This window comes from Aphelocoma coerulescens (assembly GCF_041296385.1).
Source record: "Aphelocoma coerulescens isolate FSJ_1873_10779 chromosome Z unlocalized genomic scaffold, UR_Acoe_1.0 ChrZ, whole genome shotgun sequence".
Classification (NCBI taxonomy): Eukaryota; Metazoa; Chordata; class Aves; order Passeriformes; family Corvidae; genus Aphelocoma; species Aphelocoma coerulescens.
In genome coordinates, this window is record NW_027184085.1 from 22,755,789 (window position 1) to 22,783,750 (window position 27,962).

At 38.4% G+C, this 27,962-nt stretch overlaps 2 protein-coding genes across 2 annotated transcripts in view; both read left to right on the plus strand.

Moving 5' to 3' along the window:
- DMGDH (dimethylglycine dehydrogenase) overlaps nucleotides 1-14,363 on the plus strand; it is a 40,792-nt gene extending 26,429 nt beyond the window's left edge. Inside the window, exons 12-16 of the mRNA XM_069001067.1 lie at nucleotides 1,211-1,428; nucleotides 2,311-2,468; nucleotides 3,565-3,624; nucleotides 12,797-12,931; nucleotides 13,603-14,363. Of these exons, the coding sequence (XP_068857168.1) occupies nucleotides 1,211-1,428; nucleotides 2,311-2,468; nucleotides 3,565-3,624; nucleotides 12,797-12,931; nucleotides 13,603-13,818 (787 nt within the window). The 3' untranslated portion in view covers nucleotides 13,819-14,363. The remainder of the gene's footprint in view (nucleotides 1-1,210; nucleotides 1,429-2,310; nucleotides 2,469-3,564; nucleotides 3,625-12,796; nucleotides 12,932-13,602) is intronic.
- A 5,176-nt stretch (nucleotides 14,364-19,539) lies between these two features.
- ARSB (arylsulfatase B) overlaps nucleotides 19,540-27,962 on the plus strand; it is a 67,921-nt gene continuing 59,498 nt past the window's right edge. The window contains exons 1-4 of the mRNA XM_069001849.1: nucleotides 19,540-19,848; nucleotides 22,646-22,832; nucleotides 25,067-25,257; nucleotides 25,823-26,030. Coding sequence (XP_068857950.1) covers nucleotides 19,570-19,848; nucleotides 22,646-22,832; nucleotides 25,067-25,257; nucleotides 25,823-26,030 — 865 coding nt within the window. The 5' untranslated portion in view covers nucleotides 19,540-19,569. The remainder of the gene's footprint in view (nucleotides 19,849-22,645; nucleotides 22,833-25,066; nucleotides 25,258-25,822; nucleotides 26,031-27,962) is intronic.

The following is a 27,962-nucleotide window of genomic DNA, read 5'->3' on the forward strand; positions in this document are numbered from 1 at the left end:
GGATATTGGATTATCGCTGATGTAAAAAGATGGAGAACTTGCTAACAGTTATGTAATATACTTTGTTGGAGGTAGTTCTTGTTTTGTTGTTGAACCTGTTTGGCATTGTATGATGTAACACAGCATGGCTGTTCCTTTCTAGTGCGTTCTCTTACGCAAAGAAAAGAAAATTGGCTCTTAACAGGGATGACCCCAGAGGCACTGACCTGGCCCATACAGACAGGCAGTGCAGTCTTCGTGATACTGTGGTACTGTCTTCTGCTTTGGGCTCTGGGGTCACAAAATGAAACAACAGAAAGAAAGAAAAAAGTAGAAGCAGTTGCAGGATGACTTCACAAAATAACTTTTCATAGATGAGCATTGGAATTGACATTTCTAGTGCTTGTCTTTACTGGAGGCTGCTGGCAAATCAGTTAATGAAAATGAATCTACACATTAAAGACTGAAATTCACTACCCTAACTGGCAAAGAATAATGTACTGTTTCATAACAGCCGCACAGTAATCAGTAGGAACATTGGCACATTCAGGAAGCAAATGGCAGAGCCAGATCTAATGTATTTAATTCTACAGATTTTCTGCAGTCCTGTTTGGTACTCGCTAGGCCTGAGATCTTATAATACTGCTTAACAATGTAGTACTCTGTAAGATTTTTAAATATACCCATTTTATTTATTTTCTGAGCTTCCTGAAAGATAATTTGCAGCTGTTGTTTTTGATTAAATCCAAACTGAACTCGCTGCCAATACTTTGAATGCTGTATTCAGGAAGGAACAAACCTGCTTGTACATTTCTGTTGTCACAGCAATTTATTTAGAGACTTCTTATGTTCATCGTGTTTATTCCTTACTCTTTTTGTATCTTGACATTTTATTAACAGATTCTGGATCCAAAACCAAATCAGTCGTCATTGTAGGAGATCACTTATTTCTCTTACCTTAAAAATACTGTTCTACCCATTTAAATGCTGTTCTTTCCTGGCTGTATCTCAGATGCCTGTGTTCCTATATCAGTGTCTCACCATAAAACTCTGTTTAACATCAAGGTTGGATTTGTCTATCTAATGTAGCACATAGTTTTGTTGGTTTGAGGGTGTGGGACTGGGAGCTGCTGGGGAAATGAACACTAACAATAAATAACTCCTAGTAAAATCTTACTAAATTCATTTTTTTCAAAAGAAGTGTAACATCGGTGTTGTGTTTTATGTTCAGATGGATAGAAGAGAAAGTAACAAGAGATGGATACAAAGTTGAAATCGAAAACATGACAGATGAGATGGGAGTACTTAGTGTAGCAGGTCCATATGCACGACAGGTCCTCCAGAAACTGACAAATGAAGATCTCAGCGACACTTCATTTAAGTTTCTCCAGTGTAGACATCTGAAACTTTCCAATATTGCTGTTACTGCCATTAGGATATCTTACACAGGTAAGCAATAGAAAAAACATACACTTAAGGAAAGAGATAATGAATAAAATAATAAATGTCACTAAAATTATGTTGAAATCTAAGTCTCATCATGTATTCATAAGAAGTAAGTTTGTTACACTTTACATATAAGTTTGGGTGGAATCACAGTACATTGATTTTCAAATGTGATATGGTCAGGGTCTGTGCTGAGTTTTTCCAAGACCTTTTTCTCTAGAAATACCCTATAGTGTAAATATTGATTTTGCAAAACAAAAGGCCAGTTCTGATAACCTCTTCAGTATTTGCTGCAAAACCAGCGTCAAGAATTGGTTTTGTTTACTGTATATTAGTGTTTGTAATGTGCCTTGAAAATGTAATGCTGTAGTGCTTAATGTTTGGCTTTCTCAGTTACTTTTTAGTTTTATTTCTTTTTACATCCATTTTGAGTGTAATAGACTGAATTCAGAGCATTCTGAAGCAGCTGAAGTCTTTGTAATTCATATTCTCTTTCTGTTGTGCTAAATATGTTACAGTACACTTGTTCTTATTTACACTCAGTTACATTTGCTGTTCACTTGCCAAGTCATCATCTGTTTATAATGTCCTTAATTTATCATTGTGACTTTGTTAGATGACCTTTTCTTATCAGTTATTTTGATGGGTTTTTTACCCACAGTTTTCAGTTAACAGTTTAAATTTGAATAATAGTACTACTGCTTAAATGTAGGGAACAAATCCTCTGGTAGTTCTTGCTGGGAATTAGATTTGCTATATGACAGAATTGACTCTACAGTGTGAATTAACACAGCATTGACCCTCACTTCTGACCAAGGAAAGGAGTGTATTTATTAGGATCATTTAACTGAGCTGATAAAAATAATAATCTTGTTTGTGTAACAGGTGAATTGGGCTGGGAGCTCTACCATAGGAAAGAAGATTCTGTACCTCTTTACAGTGCAATCATGGAAGCTGGCCAAAAAGAGGGAATTGATAACTTTGGAACATATGCTCTAAATGCTTTAAGGCTGGAAAAAGGCTTCCGAGCCTGGGGAGCAGAGGTCAGGAAATAGAACTTCCTTATTTTTCTTTCTGGAGGTTTGGGGTTTTTTTGGAGGGGGCGCGTGTTGTGTTAGTAGGGTTTTTTATTTAATTTTTTTATTTTGTTGTGACTATGCAGCTTTTAGTCATAGTTAGCACAGCTGTTATTTGTACCAGTTTCTCAGTTTAGCATTAAAAGAAAATTTTCCTCAAGCAGGAAAAGCTGCTGTAATTCTTACTGGTGATTTTCTAAAGACAACTGGTGTAGCCCATTGCATTGCTGGCAAAGAAACACTTATTTTGATTCACAGATGGTTTTCCCTCTTGTGTATAACAAAATTACGAGTGTTTTGCTGAGCTCTAGTGTTTTAAAATCAAAGGTTTGGCTGACAGGTTCTCAAAATGTTTTATTTCTGTAATAACTATGTCATGAGAGGCAAATTATTTTTGCTTCAAAATGTATTTGGAACTTTTTCATTTCCCATTACCTTGTTCCTGCAGAATTTGCTCACTCATAATAAAGAATTACTCAGGGGGCCTAGAGAATTTTGGGGGAAATCAGTATAATTTCATTTTACATGAAACTTTTCCTTTGGAAATGAAAGAACTCAAGAGGTTGAAATGGTGGGAATTTAGGGGTCCTTTCGGTTTGCCATGTGCTAATTATTTTCATTCTTTCTTCAAGTGCTGCCTAACGAATTATTCTCCCTGCACCTCATGGGAAGGTGGTGAATGAAATTTGCTTTGTGTTTTATTTCCCTCTCCAGCTAAGCCACTCGGCTGTATTGTAAATGGTGTGCATACCTCAGTTACTCAGTCTTCTGAGGTTCCATTCTGCTTTGATGAAAAATCCTATTTCTTACTGAAATGCGTTTACTTTGCATATGGAAACTTAGATGACTGGTTTACACATCCATATGTTACATTGGGCGTGATAGTAGATACACTGAATCCCATATTGGAAGCTTGCAGGGTATTCAGACAGAAGTTGTGCATAGTGGAAGACTTTGACACAGGAGTAAATAGAAGGATGTATAAAATGAATAAATAAACCCCCCAAGCCAAAAGCTATGATGGTCCATCATGTATGAATGGTGAATTTGTATCTTTTAACAGATGAACTGTGACACTAATCCCTTGGAAGCTGGACTGGAATATTTTGTAAAGCTAAACAAGGTATGTCTTATTATTTTCAAAATGCTCTATTATGTCCAAGCTTACTCTTTTAGTGTTTGAACATGAAAAATTCCATAATCTGGAAAATTTCCAGATAATTCCATTATCTGGAAAACAAAATAGATTTAGTAAATGAATGACACAACTATAATTATAATTACTTTATAAGTACCAACTTGTTTTAAAAAATCTTTCCCCATGTTTCTTGCTAACAAAATTATACATTAGATCAAGAAGTTGCAAATGCTAAATGTTGTCTATGTGAAAAATAACTCTTTGTGATTTATTTTCAGAGAGAAATTTTAGTCATGTACTTTTTTAAACGTATAGTATATATATCTTTATATGTACATATATATATATACACAAGTTGAACAAACCTGTTCATATTGTGAAAATATTCTACCTGTTTGTTCTTGTTAAAGCAGATACCTCTAGGATTTTTTTCCCTGGCTACCACTCTGGTACAACAATTACTGAAAAAACTATAATTTTTAGAACTGCTAGGGACAACTGATAACAGTAAGTTAAATATAAGTTAAAGTAGTATATTGGTTAAAAGAATAATTAGCTGTTCTTGGAATTTTTGAAGAGGTCCTCTGCTCATAACTTGTTTTCACCTGATTTGAAGGCTAGAGAATGGAGCTAGTTGAATTTAACTGTGCAGTAAAAAAGAAAAGAAAGATGTTACTCTATCTCCTTTAATCAGCAACCTCATTTTTCTTGTATTAATATTTTAGGAATTCAAATTCTGTTTTAGTCCAATAGATACAATAAATTGCTTGTATTTCTCTTTCCTGGTCCAAATGAATCACAAACCAAATGTCTAAATTCTGTCAAATAGAGACCTTTCCATGAAATATGATGAAATCATGTCCTGTGCGGATCTAAAGCCATCTGCTGCTATCAGTTACTCCATCAACTCAAACAGCAGTTGCCTGCACAATGGATCTGAAGTTTCTATCATGAAAATTCTGGTCCTAGAGATTTCAAGTGAGGTGCCCTAAGTGGTGGGCTATTTCTGACTTAATCTTTTGCCTCAATTTTTAATTGTAAATTAAAGTATATGAGCGAGATCAAGAAGAAAATATGTTTGCAAAACATTTAAACTTGACAATGTTGTAATGTGATACAGTGACAAACTGTTATTATTTTTGCTTCTTTTATACCTGGAATGGTAATAAATTAGATAATAAATAGTCCTTGATATTTTTGCCATGTTATGTGGAGGCGCTGTAGAACTGATAAGAAGAATCCCAAACTTTAAGTTACAGCTCCACATAAAAAGCAAATCCTAAACTTTGCATAGGAAAGAATTATGGAAGCATGTTAAACTTAAAAGGATGCTTTTATATTATGAGACAATTTCACCAACCATAACAGGACAACCCCAGGAAGGTGTTTTTCCTCTCAGTGTTGAACCTGTCTATAGAAGGTAAATTTCTTCAACCTATGCAGGAGTGAGGCAGGGTGCTCCCAAGGATGTCAATGGCAGTTCCTAGTTACAGCTCTCTCTGCTGGGTAGTACAATTTTGCCTTAATCAGAGGAAGTGACACATGCAAGGGAAATACAGAATTTTATAGATTAGGATTAAGTTGCATTTACCAATCAAGGCCTTTCCATTTTGAGGAGAGATTAGCAGGATTGCAGGGAATCGAGATAAAATGTTACTATTACTTGTTTTTCTTTCCACTTCCTTCTGATACATCTGTTTTCCTTCCCCCCCCCCCCCCCCCCTTTCCTTTAGTGTAAGTAGGAAAGCAGCCATAAGCAGGGAAAGCCGTTGCTTGCCAAGATATCCATGCAGATCATATGAAGGCATTAATGTGCAGGAAACACTTGATTCTTTACTGCTCTGCGCATTTCTCCTCATGGTTGAAATGCAGGGTTGGAGCAGTTCTCCAGAGCAGATACTCACATTGTAGGCAAATGGGCATGAATGAATCTCCTGCAGAAATGCAGGGTGTCAGCCTGAAACATTTGCCAGTTTTGCTGAACTAATGTGAAAAAGGAAATAATCAATGTCTTTTTATTGACTCAGATGAGGGCAGTTGTGACTGTATGTTGACACTTCAGAGGTACCTGAGCTAATTCAGCTATTGGAAGCACTCTAAACACTGCAGCATGAAAAGCAGTGTGAGATTATTTACTCTGCTTCTTGGCAGTTTGAGTCCCAGTTCCATGTCTCTGGTTTTGTTGCACCATTCTTTACAGGCCACCGTGACTGAACACAAGCAAAATACTCCTTTGTTATCTGTTTCTATTGTTGTGGAAACTTTCCCCTCAAAAAAGGACAAACGAGATAAAAACTACAAGCAACATATACTTAAATACTTCTTTTTGACATTTTGGTCTGTTCGGCTCCTCACAAGTATCATTCCTTTAAGCATGCGCCCCCAGCGGGGCAAAGTGCTGATTTCTGTGTAAATTAGAACCAAAAGGCACTGTTGAGTTAATTACTAGAGTGCTTCTTACTGTGCAACAAGCAGCTGAAATAGCTCACAAAACTCTTGTGAAAAGACTTCAGCATCAGTGAATCTCGAGTGGTATGTCACAGAAAATGAAAACACTTTCTAAACAGATTAAAATGAATGAAGAGCCAGATGCCAGTGAAGGTCATACGATCAAAAAGAATTTTGATTTCCACAAAAGGACATTCAAATATCTGGGGAATATATATGAAGCAATGTAAAGTCCCCATAAAATCCTGGTAGTCTCTGTGTTTAGAAAGCTTGATGTATAGATCATCTTCATGTACAAACAGACTAGTAATTTTTTTGTGATGTATAATAGGAAAAACTTAAAAGCTTAAGCTGACTTTATTTTTCCTCACAGGGTATTAAATTATGACATGGCAATAAGTAAATCCATTTCAGCAGGGTTTCTGTGGCAACTTTCATTTTGTCAGTAAGTCTGAGGCATTGTTCTAGGTGGTTTCCTCTAGGCTCTGCTTGATAATCCCTTTTCACTAATGTTAGTGTTAGTTGCTTCCTGCACAGGTGATCAGGATGGGCTGCAGTTAAACTAAAGTGGAGGGACACTAACAGGATTAATTTATAATTGAGTATAAATGCTTTCATAACTTCCCAACAAAATCCTGTCCAGTTTAGGGATGGGATTTTTAAAAAATATCTGTTGTCTTTCTGCTGGCTGTTCAATTACATTTAGTAAGTTAGATAAGTTGTTAGATAGCCTCATCTCATTAATAAGCACTCTTGCTACTAAATATTCAATAGAGTCCTAATGTTAGTTACTGTGCCAGGAAATACACAGAATATCTTTTAAGAAGAAAATATGCAATTCTTTTTGGTCCACATCCAAGAACACTGTTCTGCACATTTGCACTTCCTCAGGTTTTTGAGTGCTCAAAGATGTAGCGTATCACCTCTGAATGCTTAAAACAGCCTTATTTTCCTCCTGGCTGCAATGGACCAGAAAACCCTGTGAAACTTGATGTTAAAGGCCTTCATACCAGCTCACAGAAATTAATTTTTTTCGGAAGGATTTTTCTTGCGAATCCAATAGTGACAACATTCCAGAGGAGCTCAAAGTCCGCAGTTGGCTGTTAGTGGGTTCGTGCTTGTGTTGCTGTATCCAAGACTGCCATCTCCTGGTCACACTCTCTGCAGCAGCAGGGACTTGGGAACAGAACTCTGCTCTAGTGTGCTCTTATAGGCCAGGATCCGAGTGCATAACTCATATTTCGTTTGTTTCCACCAGGAGAAACTACTGTTTGCCAAGGCAGTGTTTCTTTGCCTCAGGCCTCTTTATGTACTGGGGCAGGTTTTTTGTTCTCAGTTCCAAACTCCTTTCCAGATTTTTCTATATCCAGAATCTTTTTTTTTTCTTTCTCCTTTCCTTGTACACTTATCACTAATTACATTTCATCTCCTCCAACCCTGCTCAGTAACTGCCTGAATGTCCTTGTCAAAGCACACCTCTCAGGCTCTCTTTTTCTCACTTTGACATTGGTGGTTTTTACTGCATTGGTGGCACTTGTTAGACACATGAGAATTTAATTGCTTTGGTATGCATTATGAATAGAAGTTTTGTCACACTCATCAGCTTCTTATAGGCAAGTGAATGACAAGATCCAGTCCTTGAGTATTGACCTAACCTCCAACATAACAATACATAAGACATTATCTATCAGGAAACTAGGATGAGCAGTTCTAAGGCTGTGCCTCCACCCTTTTATTCCTTTGATACCAGGTTTAGACTTACAGTTTTATGCCCTCCACTTTCTAGTCATTTGTTTCCGTCCTGGCCACTCTGCCAAAACTGCCCCTCAGTTGTTTAAGTCCAACTCGTGTTCCCATGGTCTTGGTGTGGAACAGCCTCAGCTTCAGGAATTCCTGTATCTCCCCCTGATTGCCATTGCCTGCCCTTGCTTCACTTCTCCAGCTTGCATCCCTTTGTTCTGAGAGGAATGACTACAACAGTGGTCACTGACCCCACTCCATAACCTGGAATAAGGTTGTGTTTCATGCCAGCTTTACTCCACACAAGAAAGGGAAGATGAGGAAGAAAGAACAGAGGCTTTACTGAAGAAGGGAGAGGGATAGGAAAAAGTATGGAGTGATGGATAGGAAATTTGAGATGGGGCATAGTATTTCTCCCTCCCACTTTCAATCCCCATTTATTATGCCTATAACATATTAATTGAGTGTACTTTTCCACCTAAATCCTGTCCCCATTCAAATTTAAGTTTAGGAGTGGAACCATATTCTATCATTACTTCATTTGGTGTCCAGAGGGTCAAAAACCAGAGGATTTATTCCATAAATTTACAGCTGAGGAAACATGTTAGAAAGGGTCTGCAAAGATTTTGTTATCTGTATAAAATACACATCTAGGTGACTCCCTGTCTGTTTATTGGGCCATGTAAAGGAATAAGCACACACTAAGATAGGGATTTTGAGCCAAAATAATTCAGTAATTCATCAGTTGTTTGTATCATACCAATTTCCTACAGCTGACTGCATACAAGAAGGGCTTAGGTAGATCGAGTGAAAGATGCATTGGTGCAGGTGCCATAGATACAGACTGGCCATCTCCCTTACAAAACTCTTTTGTGCAGTGTAAGCTGTAGCTTTGATTTTCTATAGAGAAATAAACTTGTCAAATATTTGCTGTCTGAGAAGAAAAATTGTCTTCATTTGTCAGGCTGGTGAGGCAGATATAATTTGGAGTGTTACCGTGAAATAATTAAAAAGCATCTAGCTAAGAAAATTTTCAAAATACTGTATAGACGCTGTCTCCAGTGTGTTGTAATGTTATGGTTATAGCAGATTACAGCAGATGTGCTGCCTTACTCAGTTGGGTGACTCTGTGTTCATAATTTGGTTCTCTGCCCACAGTCCTAAGTGGTGTACTGAATAAATTACAACCGTTCCTTGTTGAGAGAGTTGTATGTCTTCACTGCAAGTTACTGTTGAACAAATATAGCATATTTCTTTTTAGATACTTCAACTTTATTCTGATAAACTGCACAGTCTAAAATTTTTTGACAGGTCTGTAGATAATTTCTATACCTTTGCTTCCCTTAACTAGAAGAGATTTTTACAGAGCATTGGAATTGGGATTGGGGTGCCATTGAAAGCCAAGTATATTTGAAATACAGTAAGTTAAACTCTTCCAGGTATTTCACTGTGAAAAAAGTCTCCTCATTGGTTGTTGTCCCCTAAAATCTTTTTAAAAAACTGGATTTATCTTGTGCTATCAAACACATGGCAACTAACACAGAGTAAAACCTGAAAAGAAGGGTAAGGAAAATACATATATACAGCATGTTAATAGATGAAAATCAGTGGTATACCTTTAGCTATGTGCTATTTTAAAAAATTAGCTGATTTGTCTTTGTGATAGGATTTTCCATTTTAATATGTGTGTTATCTAACACACAAGTAAAAAGGAACAGCCCATCTTTTTATCTGGTGAGCTGCACTCAAATTAAATGAAGCTAAGCAGTAGATATTGTCTTTATCTTTGGTGTCTAAGAACTGTTATTTTATGTGAAAACCATTACATCTGCCAAAGCTTAATGTTTTGGGAACTCATGCCAAGACAATGGAAAGTCTTCTGTATTTTAAGCTTAGCTTTGTAGGACTGTCTTTAGTATAAACATTTTACATTTTTCCTACATGTCAAGTCGTTTTTTTTTTAAACTCTGACAGTGAAGAGCAGCTTTAAATTTTATAATTGTTCAAGGTTGGAATTGTTTAGTGTTTTCATTTATTTCTCTTCTTTTTCTTCTGGTTTTTGGTTTTGTTTTGGTTTTGTTTCTTTTAATATATATTCATTTATTGGATTATACTGGTTTAAATATGATTTTTTTGCATTATATTTTGCCTGACAAAATAAAACAAATGGAAGCAATATGCAAACTGACTGTTTTTCTCCTAGAAAGAGGAAGCATTTGTTACCAAAATAGCCAGACTGAGGTTGAATGCGTCAGCTTCCAAATCCTGTCTTGATTGGAATGCACATACACTTAAAAAGAAAAAATGAATAATAGTGGAAATACATTAGTGTGCAATTGACATGGGTACCCAAGAACTGTAAAAGAAGTAAACTGAATTAGTTGAATTCCTATTGTTGGAATTTAAGAAAGTGCTTTAAATATTTAAATATAAATAGATATATAAATAGATACATAAATAGATATAGATATCTCTATCTATAGATATCTATATATATCTATATATATCTATATATATAGATATATATTTATCTATATCTATATCTATATCTATCTATATCTATAGATGCCCTTTTTTTGCAGTTGTGCATTATATATACACATATATTTTCACACACACATTTTTAAGCATGTTCACACAGTGTTCCAGTATGTATGTATACGTGTTTATATATATATATATATGAGAGCTGTATATTTTGTAGAGTTTGAATTCTAGGTTGCATCCTGGTTATTTTTCCAAGCCATCATTCTAATAAGACTAGAATATTCTTAACTTCAATGAATAGAAAATAGCAAAGAACAAGCCCTTTACATTAAATCCCCTGTATGCATCTTCAGTTAGCATAATAGCTATGTAGTGGTTTAATCGAGGTGGCCAAAAGCTCAGCCCAGTTAAAATTAATTGGGAAAGAATTAAATTTTGTATCTGTAACCAACAGGCAAAAAATGTCCACATTTAGACATATTCTAAAGCCTGCTAGCTGCTTGCTCTAGTGGTTTCCATACCTAGGATATATAAAGTTGCATTTGAATACTTGTGTTTAGTTCCTCACAAGTTGTGTTCTATGTGAGTAAATACCTGATATTACATTTACATGAATAGGAAGGAATTGATTCAGTGCTAAGTATCCCTGTGGAATGTTTCCTTGTTGGTATTTCTCTTTGTTATGCAAAGCATTTTAGTCTGTGAGACATGCTGTGGTATACAGTCTTGTTTGCATTTCTAATTGTAGGTATTTCCTACAGTTGCCGATATCATGTAGTAGAAAAGTGAGAGGGAACTACCAGTAGATGGTTATTGTCTGGTTTGAGATCTTTCCTTTATATTTTGCGCAGCATCTTGACATTATATTCTAAAATGGATCCTCACAGGTTTTTTTCTGATCTGAGCTGTGTTTCATGCCTTCTTTCCCCAAAGGGTGCCAGCTCTGATCCTTATGTACAGTATCTGCTTTATCCCCAGTTGAATCACCTTGATTTTCAGACTAACTGCTCCTTAACTGATTCATAAGCTGCTTTTCACAACTGCTTACAGAGCCTAGCCTTTCATAGTGCAAAATCTCTTCATCACTTCAGTAATTTCTTCTGAGCCTACAAACAGATTTATGTGAACCTGAAGAACTACACGAACACGTGAACTAAGTGTATAATATCTATTCCATGTACATGTTGCTTGTAATTCTGACAGTGCAATAATTCTTTATTGACATTAAAGAACAGAAACAGTATTTTTGAAGACTTCAACAATACTTCATTTATTTTCCCTTAAACACTCATCAAATTAATATAATAACTGCTTCAGACCTAAGATCAACTGCCTTTAGATGGCTTTCACTGATAGTGAAGCAAAAGCTGAAAAGCTAGAGGACTTTGTAATTTCTGTTATGTTTCTGCCCATGGGGCAGGCTGGTGGGTGTCTGGTAATTTAGCTGAATACAGTTCTTTTGTTCCGTCTGATCTATGCCATAGTAGCAAAAATGGACATTATGAAGAATTTCTTCATAGAAAGGGTTGTTAAGCATTGGAAGGGCCTGCCCGGGGAGGTGATGGAGTCACCATCCCTGGAGATGTTCAAGAAACAACTGGACATGACACTTCGTGCGATGCTGTAGTTGACAAGGCAGTGATTGGTCAAAAATTGCACTCAAAGATCCTTTCCAATCTAAATGAGTTTGTGATAGAATCAGGCTAGTGGAATCAGCTCAATGGGATCAGATACAGTAAATACTGTCCTACATACCCTTGAGGGTTCAGAGAATTGCCAATGACTACCTCCATACTTGTCATACATTTGTGCAGTCTTCTTCTGGAGAAGAAGACTCTGAATGAGAATCTGCTTGTACCTTTCTAAGCAGGCTGAAAAAGGGAACTCCAAACAATAGTAGTATTCTTTACAAAACATGCTGCATTATCCCACAAAATGGTAGATATGGGAAAAAACCATACCTACCTTAAAACAAGAATATGGAGTAAACTGCCAGCTGTGCAGCCTGGCAGAGACACCAAAATGGAATACTGACAGGTTACTGTCATAAGTTGATGATGGCACCAAAAGGCAGTGAGTTGACAGAGCAAGGCCCAGGCTTTAGCATCTGAGTATTGGAATTCATTTCTTGTCATAGTCACTGAAATGATGCACAATCTTCTGGCTTACAACCCTAACTGGGCAGGTAGTCTTGTAACACAGCTCACTACAAACATGTTTCTACTACGTTGGAATTACGGATATTAAAGGCTGAGATCTAGGAAAACTAATATATGAATAAAGTTACCAAGATATAATATACCAGTATAAAAATACCAAGATACAAGATATACTATCTGCCAAAGATTTGATTTCATCTATATTTCATACAAAATACTTAAGTGACAGGCAAATACATTAAGATACATTTAGATATTTATATCTCTAAAAATTTTGGAGAACCCAAATAAACATATATCATCATTATCTTGTATTATTTCAGGCAGCAGACTTTACAGGAAAACAAGCACTGAAGCAGATTGAAGAAAAGGGGCTCAAACGACGACTGGTATATCTCACCCTGGAAACAGATAATGTTGATCCAGAGGGAAACGAAAGCGTGTGGCACAATGGCAAGGCAAGGAAGGACTGTAGTTCATGTTACAAAAAATCAGTCTTAATTCTCCATGAACAGAATCTTTGTGTTTCAAGTGTGAATGTTTTATTTCTATTTTACTGGCACAGAACTATTTGAAGCTATGATAACCACTCTAATCTTCATGCAAAAGTAAAGACTACCTAAATACCTACAGAGAAGATGTGAAATGATATCAAGTCTCTGAAACTAGGGTTGGAACAGAGACAAAGTATTGTCATCCGTTCTCTTTTTCTGCAAGTTCACCATTGTCCTAAGAACACTTTCAATACCTAAAGTAAATGAAACAATAGTAAAGTTTGGGGCTCCACACCTCAGCACAGATAATGTGTTGAAATAGTAACTAGCAGTTACATTGTTATAGATAATAAACATATGCAAGCGTATTGTATATGTTCCAGTGACAACTTAACTGATCATAAAAAGAATAGGCTATTTTTTCAAGGAGCAAAATATTCCCAGTTTCAGGTGGTGTTATTCTCTGTTGAGAATATTATGAACTGCACGACAACACCTGAAACTTGCTTGATATCTGAAGTGTATAAACAAAACTTGAGATGTCTAGTTGTTTGGGTTGTTGGTTGGGCTTTAATTTTCAGAAAATCTCGCTGTGTCTTGAAAATAAATACAATTGGTTTTGGGTTTTTTTTCAGGTTATTGGCAATACCACATCTGGATGTTTCAGTTATGGAGCTCAGCAGAGTCTAGCTTTTGCATATGTTCCCATGGAACTCAGCAAAGTTGGACAGAAATTGGAAGTTGAACTTTTAGGTAAAAATTATCCAGCAACCATTATACAAGAGCCACTGGTGCTGACTGAACCAACGAGAATGCGCCTTCAGAGAAAGGGTGAAAGTCCCAAAATATAAACACAGATGAAGATACAGCAAATTGTGCAGTAGAAAATAGTACCATTAATATGCATAAAATTACGGTAATTAAACTACTCAGATTTGCAAATTACCAAATACAAGATCTTCAATGCCATACATGAGTGAGAAATTCCACGGCATTACATCCTACTTCCTTGTATGTGCTGTTCACATTAGAGAGCTGAGCAGAGTTGATGAGCCACTGTGTGTTCTGTTTCCCAGCAGCAAGCACTTGTGAGCAGAAAGTGGCAGAGAATGAGTACATCATTGATTTAGCTTGCTCCCACATTGGCTGTCAAATCTGCATTAATCTGTACGAGAAAGGTGCTCTTGATAGCGTCCAATAGCAAATTACTCCGCCTCCCTCACACTAACTGTTCCTCCTTTGCCTGCCCTCGAGGTAAAGTAGCTTATCCTGCCTACTTTACAACATGAATAGCAAATTTACCAGAAAATCATATCACTAGTTCTACACAGAGTGCTTCATAAAGAATTGAAAGACATCCCACCATTAAAATAATAAAGGCATTATTAAAGGCAAACTGAATTCCTGGCATTTTTTCTCTGTGTGTCAGCCTGGCAGAAATTCTCACAGAAGACCAAAATCTAGTTCTTCTCAATGAAACAGTTGTAGGGAGCCCATTCTTCACTACTTTACATAAATCCTCTGGCAGATTACATGTAATATCCTACAACAAACAGTAGGTTATCTTTTGATTTCTGAACAAAGCTTAAATTACAGATTTACTGTATTAAATCTGAAGAGCTAGACTGGTGCCAAAGATGGTCACTTTTTCTTTACTGGTAATTATAGATTGAAGCAACAGTAAGAGCCATATATTATTACACAGAAATATTAAGAATGACAAAATATAATTAAAGTCAGAGTAAAGGAGCTTTATTGAGTGTTAAATATTCAATAACCCAAGTAAGCAGGAAGGATTGGGAGTGTGTATGATGGCAACACACTAAATTAATAAAACAGTCTTCTGGAATTCAATAATATGCTCAACAATTCTTCTGAATAACAATGTTAAAATTTCCAACTTAGTAATGCTCTCCTTTAGGCTATAGATAAATGTTTTCAAAGTATGTATGAATCACGTCCAAAATGCACTTTCTTCGAGGGAGTTGGTGTTTCTAAATCTTCAGCAAAGAAGCAAATGTACAAATAGTATATACCAGGAGAAACATAATTTGAGTAATGAACACTCACTCTTGATAAAATAAGCTGACATTACATTGTGCTGTTTCAAATATCTTTTACAAAGCAGGTCAAAATTAAATACATGAGCTTTGCCAGTTTGCAGGTAGTACTATCTTGAATGAAAAATCCATTCAGAAATTACTCACTTTCATGAGGGATTCGGTTCTATTATGCTGAACCATCAGATTGTTACTTTTTCTAAAGATAACATTATTTGTAATGAGGCGCTTAACCACTGTGTCTCTGAAAGTTAAGAAATCTGAAGTACAACATGATGCCAAATGGTTTTGCTTAGACTATGGAGGAAAAGAGCTATGTTTAGGAACACAGTTTTGAATTTCAGTATTTCCCAAGATTATGCAAATTCACTAGACACCACATCCTGAAGTGTAGTGCAACAATTACTCTGAGACAGATTCACCTGTACTTTCCTAATTAGCTTTGCTATGCCAAAAGTGTTCCAACAATGCCTCTGTATCCCAGACTGACAGTTACAATCAGGTTTGTAACTCCTTTTCTGACTCAGAAGAAAGATTAATACATCAACCAGATCAGTCTGACTGCAGAAGGGACAGGCTTTCTGCAGCCTGAGCAAAGAGTAATGAATAGCAGATATAATTCCTACAGCCAAGTGAACTCAGAAGCTCTACCCTCCGTGAGCTTGTACTGCATTTCCAGCTGTAACCTCCCAACCCCATTACTCCATGTAGCTGATGCAGACCTCTCTCATTTCACACAGGCCCATACACTGATTTCTTTGTGGGTTTCTCACTGACAGCTCTTGTCACCCAAGTCTCACCAAGACCAAGCCTTGGCCAATTAATGGAAGCTGTATGAGGAGTGGCTGAGGTCACAACTTCCTCATGAGGGACAGATACTGATCTCTTCTCTGTGGTGACTGGTGACAGAACCCAAGGGAATGGCCTGAAGCCTAGCTGGGGCAGGTTTAGGTTGGATATTAGGAAAAGGTTCTTCACCCATAGGGTTTTTGGGCACTGGAGCAGGTTCCTCAGGGAAATGGTCATGGCAACAAATTTGTTGGAGTTCAACGAGTGTTTGGACAACTCTTTCAGGCATGGAGTGTGATTCTTGGGGTTGTCCTGTGCAGGACCAGGAGTTGGACTCAATGAGTCTTGTGGGTCCTTTCCAATTCAGCATATTCCATGATTCTAAGTTTCATTTAACTTCAAGATTGAGATAAGCTAACAGTGTGTCATGATGCTTCTGGGACAAGGCAATATAAAGTTTCTTTCCTGCAGCCAACTTACAAGACTAAACCAACTTCACTGACCACATATAAGGCAAATGGAGTATCTTGTTGCTCTCTGTTACTTCTGAAGAATGTCTGTGCTTTCTCCTTAGCAACGAATTCAGGAGCAGAGACATCAGAAGTAGTTTTAAGCAAGGATGGCCAAGAATTAGAAGTGCTGTAGCTGATAGCCATGTTTGAAAGTGCTTCCTAGTTGACCTGGCTTCTTTTTTACTGCTCTGATACCCAAGTCAGCTTACTGATTATTCATCAGAACAGCTCAACATTGCATTCTGCACAGCACAGATAAATGAAACAATATCAAGACAAAGCTTTACAAATCATGCCCACATAGAGGTTCACATACATAAGTCAAATTTTTAAGGTTATTTAAAAAAAAAAGTACCTAAACCTGAAGAAATGGGGTGGGGGAAATGTTCAGCAGCTATCGTAGTTTCCTGTCACTTCTTTTCATTACAGATTGAGCTATGGTGTTGCCTAAACTTGTGCCAAGACGCAGCAAGAGGAAGTGAATAGAAGCAAGAATGTTTAAGTAGCACATCTGAGTTTCAAGAGAGCTTCTAACCAATTAAACAGAAATACCAGTGTAGAAAGACTGGCAGAGACTTCTTTACAGTCTTTCTCAACCTCATTAGCTAACAGAGGAGAAACAACTGCAATGAGGTGAAAAAATGACAGTTGGTCATCTAGGAAATTTTCTGAAATACTCAGATCAGGATATGTAAAAAACAGTTTTCTCTGACACATTTTTTGTCATTTTCCTATATTTTTCCATCTCCACAGTTTTTGCACACCAGAGTAGATGTTACTATTACCATTTGAATTTTTGTTCCCAGTGTGCATGTGCTATGGCAAAAAGTGTCCAATTCATGCTTTGTATGGCATGATAAATCCACACTGATACTGTAACCTTGTGTGTCACTCTAATGACTTCTTTACTCACTGATCCCCAAAAAAATCCAAATTATTCAACCCCAAATTCAGAAAAGATAAACTGAAACATAAGAGACTGAGCATAGACTATTTCCTAGATTTATTCTTTTGATTCAAGAGAATACTGAGATAAATAGTTTGTTCTGATTGGGACTCCAATTCCCTCAACTAGTAATAAAATAAAAGTAAAATAAACCCCCAAAATATTAGAAAATATGACAGGAAGAAATATCCAGACTGTGACTGTGCAGTATCTGCAGTATATATTCACGACAGTTCAATTTAATGTTTTAACTATGGTCAGGCAACGAGATTATCCAGTTCTAGTGGAGTAGGATAACCAGTAACTCTTGACAATTCTCGACAAGGAAATATGAATTCAGCTACACTTGAACACTGTGATAACTTTGGAAGTATGAAAGGTGAAATGAAAGAATTTATGAATTATAGAAATTACGAACTTTGTTTCAAAATGTCCAGTTTCACCTGCACTGTGCAGATTTTTGAAGTATTATTTTGAGAGAACAAAAAGGGTTTCTGTGGGAATGTGCTAACATTTGAATGAAACTTACCTGTAATAAAGACATGGAAGAAGTTAGAAAAATAAAGCAGTTCAGTGAGACATTTGAGACTGGTCATGGGATCTGAACCACAAAAAAAGATAAATCAGAACTTTGCAGCTTTTGAACAGTGTGAATCACATTTCAAAAAAGAAAATACTACTCATAGTCACATACCAGTTTGTCAGTGATCCTGGAATTTACTTCAGAGAAAACTGACTTTAGGATAGTACTGTTGCTTCTTGTTCCAGTACTGACTGCAGACTGTAGTACATTCTCATTGTACAAAAAAAGCTGACATTACTCATCATAGCTGTTGTTTTCAAACCAGCAGGGAAATCTGTGGGATTTAAAAAAACCCAGCCTGGTAGCTTCATAGGCTTATCCACTAGACTTCAGTCATACAAGCAGGAGCTTTCTTTCTACAGAGACTTGTCAGGAAATAGTCAGGAGTCTAGTACACACAATATTTGACTTTCTAACCAAGAAAAACAACTTTTAATGTGGACTGTTCTTTCACCTGTTACCAAATGGCTACATACATTTGGGAATACACATATTTACCATTCCAGCTAAATGGGAAACATATGGGTATTTGATCTTCCACTGGACGCTGAAATATATGTGTATTCCACAGATGAACAAAATTGACCAGAGCTGACAGCTATTTCTGTCTTTTCACTCTCTTAGATGTTACACCAAGATTGTAACTAAGGTAGTGGTTGTTTGCAATATTGCTTTCGACGATTACACAGTTCGAAGAAACAGCCCTGTTGACATTGCTGCTATTTCTGTTTCTGTGTTACTTCACTTCCTTCTTATACTGTAACAGTCACAAGCATCATTTTACAGCCAGACCTCTATCTAGCCTTCTCATCCGGATGGGCAAAATGGAGAGAAAAAAGCACTGGGTTGCTCATGATTTTGCAGGGGGTTGGGGGCTGAAAGGGAAGACACACAGGTCTCTCTCTTGTGTGTGTGTGTGCGTGCATGTGTGCGTGCTAGCAGCTGATGCTGACTGGAGAGTTTCTCCAACAGGAATAGCTGCTGTCTCGCTCAGCTCAGCTGCATCTTCAGAGATGGTGGAAATTGTTTTTCCCAGGCTGTCCTGCACATTGGCCAGCAGCAAGGCCATGTGTGTGTTGCAGCTGCCTCACTGTGCTTACACACAGAGTAAGCTCTGTAGGCAGTACTGAAGATGGATGAGCTGCTGTGAAGGCAGAAGTATCAGTCCAGTTAATTTTACCACAATGCACTCTGTCCTGTCCTCATATGTTGTACTGACTTCCTTGAAACCATAGATGACTTGAGACACAAGCTTGCACATAGTTCCCTGGTGCCCCTGGGAAAGGCTCCAGGGTTTAAACCGGGTGTTTAATGTAGGAGTTGGAGAAAGACAAAATTAGAAGGGACCGCCAGCATCAGCGGGTTGCGTACCTTGTCAACACCGGCAATACCTTTACAGCTTCTTTTTTAAACTAATACCAAAACCCATGGGCGTAAAGCTGCACCACTGCCACCCTCGGCACGAGCTGCGACCCCCCACCCCTGCGGGGACACAGCGGCATCCGAGCCCTGCCCCGGCACCGCCCCGGCACCGCCCCGGCACCGCCCCGGCACCGCCCCGGCACCGCCCCGGCACCGCCCCGGCACCGCCCCGGCACCGCCCCGGCACCGCCCCGGCACCGCCCCGGCACCGCCCCGGCACCGCCCCGTTCGCTCGGCGGGCGGAGCGCCGGCTGCGGGGCGGCCCCCGCGGCCCAGTTCCTGCTGGCGGGATGGCGCGGCGGCTGGGTGCTCTGTGGCCGTCCTTCGGCCGGCTGCTGTGCCTGTCCCTGTCCCTGTGCCTGCCCCTGTGCCTGGCGCGCCCGCCCGCCCCGCACCTCGTGCTGGTGCTGGCCGACGACCTGGGCTGGGGCGACGTGGGCTGGCACGGCTCTGCCATCCGCACGCCGAGGCTGGACGCGCTGGGCGCGGGCGGCGTGCGGCTGGAGCGCTACTACACGCAGCCGCTCTGCACGCCGTCCCGCAGCCAGCTCCTCTCGGGCCGCTACCAGGTAGGGCGGGCGCTCCACCCTCCCGCGCTACCGGGGAGGCTGGGGCTGCTCCCTGCTTTCTTCTGGCCGTACCCCGTGTCGCTGGGGCTCCCTGGGTCTCTGTGCAGCTGCGCAGGGGGGAGGGCTGCGCTATGGGTAGCAGCTGCTCTGAGAGGCAAACTTCGCCTTGTCTGCGAGGTCGGGAGTAAACTGAACATGGAATCAGTGCAAATTGTTCTGTGCCAGAAAAGCCGAGGTGCTCTCTGTGCTTCGGTTGGGTTAACAGGCACGGCAGCCTGTTGTGAGAGATATCCCTGCCCTAGTCACCTGACTCTTGGATATTTTTTCCACTGGACAGGCACACACGGTCGAGACGCAGGCAGAAGCAGATCAGCACCATTTGTTCAGTTTTTGCAACATGTTTTCCAGTGCAGCGCTTAAATGCGTCACAAGCTGTACATTCACCTCCACCTGGTAGGAGGTGTAGATGTTCTGCGCTCCTCGATGGAGTACGCACGGCGTGATCATTAGTCTGGGTGACCAGATAGTTGGTAGTCATTATTCTGATTTTTCCCACTTTTTTTTTTTTTTAATTTTCTTTTTCCCAGTTGCACAGGTATAAGATTTGGGTGTTATAATACTGGTATACTTCTACCTGTTTCCATCCTTTTTTGTGGTTTTTGCAAAAACATGGGGAGTGGGGGGCAGGAAGAGAAGAATGGACAGAAGGAAGAAACTCACAAAGGGTTAAGTGTGTTTCAGAAACTTCCTCTCTCTCTCAAGAAGTCCTGCACATCCATGTTAACCATAGTGATTTGCCAAAGAGACTGCTCTGAATAAAAGAAAATAAATGTCAATCCTGTATTAGTGGATGCTCTCTCTTGTCACAGGCAGGTTTTTCTAGGTGACACTCTTTCCAAGCAACATTTGTCCTGTTCCTGGAAACTCCCAAGAATGAGTAATGATGAAAAGGAAGAAGCAATTTGCATTATCTTTACCATCTTTACCAACTCTTTAAGTGTTCTATTCAATAACCTAAAATACTTTTTTGTAGTGACTGTTTTTAAAATTCAGTTTGTAATCTGAATGTGCTTTTTAAGACACGGGCCACTACTGCATCACATCTTAAAAGTGGACATTGAAAATATCTATAGGTCAGTCTGGATTTAAATTTATCCCATACATCTGGCTTGATAATTTAATGATCTTTGTGTTGAGTAAAATAATATTAGAAAATGGAAGTAATCTTTTTTTTTTTTTTAATAGAGGATACCTTCTGTGCAGCAATAATTATGCAGCAAATAATTATATTATGCAGAAAATATGAGGGATTTTTAAAAATTTTTTTTACCCATGGATATGATTAACAGTTGCTGAGAGACTTGAGAAAGTAACCTAAATCTGGTCCTCTCTGGAGGTGGAATTTTGGTAGCCACCTTGCAATCTGTATGAAAGAAAAGCAATAATACTGGTCTAAGATAGCTATATACTTTTAAATTATTGCTTCCTTCTCCTTTTTCTCGTTTTCCAGATACAGTGCAAGAAATTACAATGCTTTGATAGTTTGTGTCCTTCTGTATATTAATAATGTTTTCTGTGTACAGCATTTTAAAATATTTTAAATATAGTTTTGTACATAATATAAATTTATACTAAAATTTAATTTTTGGAACCTCCTTGTTCATAGAAAATGAGTAACTTGCAGGCCCTTTAGAAAAGGGCCTCCTTACCCACTTGCCTAAGATCAGGGCTTATTTGTTTTAAAACTCAGTTCAGAGAGTTGCTAAAGCAATGCTTTGAAAGTTAATCGTACATCTTGCTACACTGGTGTGTTTAGTGGAGTCATAAAATCTGGTGTCATCTGCTCCAGGGCGTCTTGAAGGCTTTGTGCTTTGACACACACACAGATTGCTAGAAACACTTAATATATAAACAAGGTATTTGTACTTGTATATGTATGTTTGCAGGCCTAAGGTTTAGGGTATTGCATTTTTGATTGTGGAGAAGACAGGGAAGTTGACAAAAGTCAGCTTGTAGTATCAGTAACTGAGGAGGTTCCATACATCCAGCATGATGTACTACTCAAAGTATTGTTGTCAGTCATGGTTTTGTAAAGAGATACAAAATTCACCACTTAGTGAGACTGGAAACTATTAAACTATTAAATGTCTGTTAATAAGAACTATTAAATGTCAGATCTAGGCAGTGTAAAGCTTGTGTCATCCTCATATCCAAATGCTTTTTATAGTGCTTGTATTCATTTAAAGCATGCAAATAAATATATAAATGTATATATAATATCCATTTAGAAGAGTAATAGAAAAATAGTTTTCTTTTATTAGCCTCTCCTCCAGTGACTGTTCTCTGATACAGGCAAAAGCTTGGTAGCTTCACCTGCCATATGTGTTTTTGCCCATTTCAATCCCATTTAAAATTTCCCACTCCGTGTTGAGATGTCCCTAGCCTTCAAACAGACCGTAATGGTAATTCTTCCCTAGTAGATTTCTAGCTAAAAGCATAAAAGGCTTTGGGTTTGTTTGTTTTGGGGTTGGTTTGTTTTGGGGCTTCTTAAAATTGTGTTTGATTTATGCCTGGGAAGATGTTAACTCTTGAAGTGCCATTTTCTTGTTTTCCTCCGTGCAACTCCTGCCCTCCACCTGCAGCTTCCTCATCATCTTCAGTGCTACATCAGTAAAATGAAGAGCCCCTAAAACGAATGCTAACCTCTGATGCAGCCGTGTTTCTTTTTGGGCCTGCTTATAAAATTAACCCATGGGGTGCACTGTAAGTGATCTCTCATGCTTCTTTTCTCTGCTAGATCCACACAGGCTTACAACACCAGATAATATGGCCATGCCAGCCCAGCTGTCTGCCACTGGATGAGAAACTCCTCCCAGAGCTACTTCAAGAGGCGGGATATGTTACTCACATGGTGGGGAAGTGGCATTTAGGGATGTACAGAAAAGAATGCCTTCCAACCCGCAGAGGATTCGACACTTACTTTGGTAATGGTTTGATTTAACGTGGGCAATAAATGCAGTGTTAAAAAGGATGCCCCATTCTTGTAAGAACAGCAGATTTACTGTTAGTTTATAAGCAAAGCCATACCTGGGTGTGCATATTTCTGAAGTATTGCTGCTTAAAAAAATGATGATGCCTTAAATGTATGCTCAAGCTTTACAACTTATTGGGGAATGTCTTGGAATTACTGTGTGCCTCCAAGTAAGGTATTTCTCTTGTACCATCTTGCCTCATCTCTTCTTCCTTTCCAGACTTAGTTTTATTCCAAATTCTCTGTCTCCTACCTACAGCAGCCCAGGGGAATAGGGAATGGGGGTTACAGCCAGTTTGCATAGCTTTGGTTTTCCAGAGCTGATAACAAGGTGGTATGAAAGCCTCTATAAAGTAGTACCCAAAAACTCACAAGTTAGGAAGTCAAACTCTCAGACTAAACAATAGATTGTCCAAGTACGAGTGCATTAGTTGCAGAGCAACTTGCAGCTACTCACTGTTTATTGTTCCCCGTGTGGTTTGGGCTCTTGTCCCAGTGTCGATTCCACATTAATTTTGCACAAGTGTCATGGCTGTTACGTTACTTGGGCTGTCTGCTCTGCATCTCATTCTGCACAGCACTGAGCTCAAAGAAGTCCATCTCCACTTGGTTGTTCTTAAGCCAATTTCCTTGAACGATGAATTTCAAAACAGTTCATTTCAATGCAGAAGTCTGTGTTGCTCTTGTCTAACCTCAGGCTTAGGTGAGGAGTGTGACTATGTTACGTGTGTGCTTTTTATAAACTATGTTGGTCCAAACATTAGGTGGGAAAAACTGTTCCCTTAGATAGTCTCTCTTTTCATTCTTCCGGGAGCTGATGGCCATGGTTTCACAACAGAATTAAGCTAATATGTGGATTAGAATATAGCAGCTCATTTCTTAAACACTTGTGCTTCCTCTCATCCGTTCACAGGAGCTTGGGATCTTTTTGATGGCATAGATGTGGATAGGCTGCTGTTACTTGTGAAATCTCACCCTGGGCCTGAGCAGGCTCCTAATGCAGGAGCCTGAGGACAGGCTGGCTCTGGGTATGGTTGTTGGGTGGCCAATGTGACATTATTTTTCAGAGGATATAGCAGGATATAGCTCTGTAATATCTTGCAATGTTTATGTGATTCCAGTAGGCATCGATTATGATTAGGGTCTTGATTCTGTGGCACACTTGATGCAGAGTCTCCCCCAGTGGGCATTCAAAATGGAAAAAATGCAACATGTGTCTCTGAGTACATTGATGTAAGCAGTCTGCACATAAAATCACTTTATCTTTTGAAAGAATACCCATTTTTTCCTCCTAAAAATATAGTAGCCATTTATATTGTATTTAAGACAACTTCATTATTCTTGTACATTTGTTTTTGCAGAAATAAATAGCTGAAGCTGCTGAATAAAAATTCAAGTAAAGTTCTTCTGTCTTGGATTTTTGTCCCAATTTTTTGTTTGCCAAACATAAGACTGTATTTTTTTCAGATTCATCTATTTTTTTCAGGATATTGGGGAAAATTTAAAAATCTGATTTCAAGTGTAATTTTTGAGATTCAAGTGATTTGGAAAAGTTTTATCTGTGATTGCTAAAACACAAGGGCTCTCAGTGCTTAACAGGGTAGCCCTAGGTAGGACCAAATCTACACATGCAGAATTTTTACTTCATTCCTTTTGGATATCTCTAAATGATAATGTCTTTCCTTCACCAGCTGGTGTCAGCAGTGGATCAGAAATTACCTTACAGCAGACGTCATGATTCATACTTGGGTGTTTATGAATAAGTGAATTTTAAAAATTCCAAACTTTCTAATAGAGCTGGAAATCTTATGTCAAAGTACAAACATATAAAATCATAGCACCAAAAATCAGACTAGCACAGGGCTAGATCACTGCATTTGCTCTCAGTGCATTAGTTTAATGCTAATGGATATCAAAGTATAAATAAGTCATTGAACTGCTTTCAAAATGTTTAATTTCTTTTGAAATTACTACTTGCATTAGCGATGAAAATCCTATGAGATATTAAATGTGGAGCTACTTAGACCTATCAGGGGTGTCACTGTAGGTGGTCCAGGGTTGAATTAGTGTTTTAGCTCAAAACCACTAATGTTTTGATATTTATGTTTGACTTTTCTTCTCCTCCTGATGTATGTGTTTATGTGACACGATGTTGGCCTGCTGATTTGACATCTTTTCCTGTTCTAGGCTATCTCCTGGGCAGTGAGGATTATTATACTCATGACCGCTGCGTCCTCATCAAAGCAAGGAATGTGACGCGCTGTGCTCTGGACTTCCGAGATGGAGAAGAAGTTGCAACTGGATTTAAAAATGTGTACTCCACGAATTTGTTCACAGAAAGAGCTATAGATCTTATAGCCAGTCACAAAACTGAGAAGGTATAGTCAACAGCTGCTACTCTGATAACTTCAACATTAAAGAATGTTTTAAAAAATGTTAATGAAATATTAGTAGAGAGAGCTGTGTTTGGACTGTAATTCGGGGCTATTCAGTAAGTGCATAGAGCTAAGTGTGAGAAGTAGCACTTGTAAAACTTATCTTGTCTGCTGCCAAAATCAGTTTTGTCTGCATGGTCCTGGCCTGCTACTCTTCTCCGTTTCTTTTATTATAATACAATTAATAATTTTTTAGAAATGGTTTAGCAAGTAGTTTGCACTTCTAAAAAGAGAAGGGAAGTTTAAGGGGAGAAGTTTAATAGAATAGAAGTTGTCAACAACTGTGTTATGAGGAAAAGATACACCTGATGTTTTTCCACAGCTTTTCAAAAGTAATTTTTCGAAGCTTTCTTAGTTTATGTGCACGGATTAGAAGATGTAGAAGTGTTAGAAGAAATCAAAATACACTACCTGCACTGTTGATAAATGATGTCTTCTTTTGCTGCAGTAACTTTTGCACTTACTACTTGATGTTCAACTAATTTCCATTCTGTCCCTTCCACCCCAGCCCCTCTTTCTCTATCTCGCCTTTCAGTCTGTGCATGAACCCCTCGAGGTCCCTGAAGAATACCTGAAACCATATTCTTCCATAAAAGATGTAAAGAGGCGCCAGTATGCAGGGATGGTGACTCTTATGGATGAAGCGGTAGGAAATCTTACTGATGCTCTGAAAACATATGGTCTTTGGGACAACACAGTTTTTGTTTTCTCTACTGGTAAGTTCCTTTAACTATTCTTTCAGTAATAACTTTGCTACAGCATCTAACAAGCTGACTACAGAGACATCTGGCCCCTCTGTCTTTCCTCCAGATATTTTCTAACTACAGAAGAGTGATGAAAGTTGAGCAGGACTTTGAGTCAAACAGCAGTTTCTTTCCCTGCTCTTAGGGCTTTCTCAAGCTTGACAAAAACAACTCTGAAGTAGTGTTTGTGCTGGTGGGGGATGCTCCTGGTGGAGTAAAAACAGCTTTGTAAAATCTGAGGAGGGCAGTGGAGTTAGAAGCATCTTACTTGACACTGCAGTTACTGTCAGAATCTGTCAGAATTGAATCCTTGCTGTGAGCTGTCTACAAATTTATTTGTTCTGAAGCTGTCTGTCCAGTCTGTGAATTGCCATGTGTTGCATGAAGCACAAACAGCCAGACAGCAAGCAGCTTGAAGCCAAAACTCTTTCTTTCTCTTTCTTTAAGGTGACATGTAATTTTTGTCTTTCTTGAAATATTTTCACTGGCATCTTACTCCCATGAAACAAAGGTCTGTTAATAAAACAGCAGAAAATATGATGAGCAGTCTAGTCAGCCAAATTACAGTCTTTGTATGTACAGGCACATGATCTGGTTTCTAGGTTATTAGAGTAATGCAAATAATACGTTGCAAAGCAGTCCCCTTTGTTTCCAAATTAAGAATGAAACAGAACCATTTTGAAATACAACTGCTTGGCTGGGTTTCAGGAACATATTTGCTCTTCTGGTTGAAAGTGTGAAGTAGCCTTTCAATGCATACAGTTGTTCTTTTGTCCACACTTTACATATTAGGGCAGTCAAAATGGCAACTTAATTTTATGTGAACTCTTCAAAAAACAACAAAAACAACTAAAACACACAAACAAAACCAAAAAAAAGAACCAACCAAAATTTGATGAAAATGCACTGATATGTTTTGAGTTTAGCAGCTGCTTCCTATAGCACTCGGAATCTTGGAATTTCATTTTGAGTCCAGACCTGTTTGCCTTATGATGTTACATTTGTGTCCAGGTTTTGGCTCTAGCAGGATTTGATAACTCTTCTATGCCTGTTTCTAGTTGCAATGTTTTTATATTTAGAACTGTAAGTAAGCAAAGACATATGGAAAATGGTACCAGTATTTATTCCATATGGAAAAAATCCAGTCTTTGCTGATGGGGTCTTGGTAGAGTTATTTCAGTAATGTTTGTTCAGTACATTGTGGAATAAAACTAAATACATCTGAGCTAGAATTACAAGGTATGAGTGAATTAAAAAGACAAGTCTGGTTTTTTCATTTATGAAGCATTTATTTTCCTGAACAGTGACAGTCTACCCTGTTCTTTAACAGTGATTATTTTACAATCAGTTGCAAGTATGTTTCAGCAAGAGCCAAACAATCAGGAGAATCAAGTGTCTGCCCTATCAAGTGGGACGTATTTTGAGTTAATTGACAGTTTAAACTTCCAGGAGTTAAATTTAATATGACTAAAATGCATAGAAATTGGACTAAGACCAGGCAGGACAGGAGCCAGTGATTTGGGTTTTTTCAGTGTTCTCTCTTTATTTCACGCAATTATTCTTCACAGGCATAAAACACTGCATGCAATAAGGACACAGTTTCAAAAACCAAATGTTGTAACCATAAAACACTTTAAAAAGGCCAAAAAAGGAAAAAAAGTGCCAAATTATTCAGTTTTTCTATATTTTGCTTAGTGCTTTTGCAGATGGTGTGTTTCAGAATGGACATTAGAGCATGGTTTAAAAGAAACATATGAGGGTCTGCAGTTGAGCATCACGTGCAGAGGGCTGTGCTGCGTGAGATCTGCCTGCACAGCTTTCAAGTCCTTTGGAACTGGGAGTCCTGATGTGCACTGGAAGTTGCAATATGAGCATATGATTATAGTTTGATTTCCCTCCAGCTCT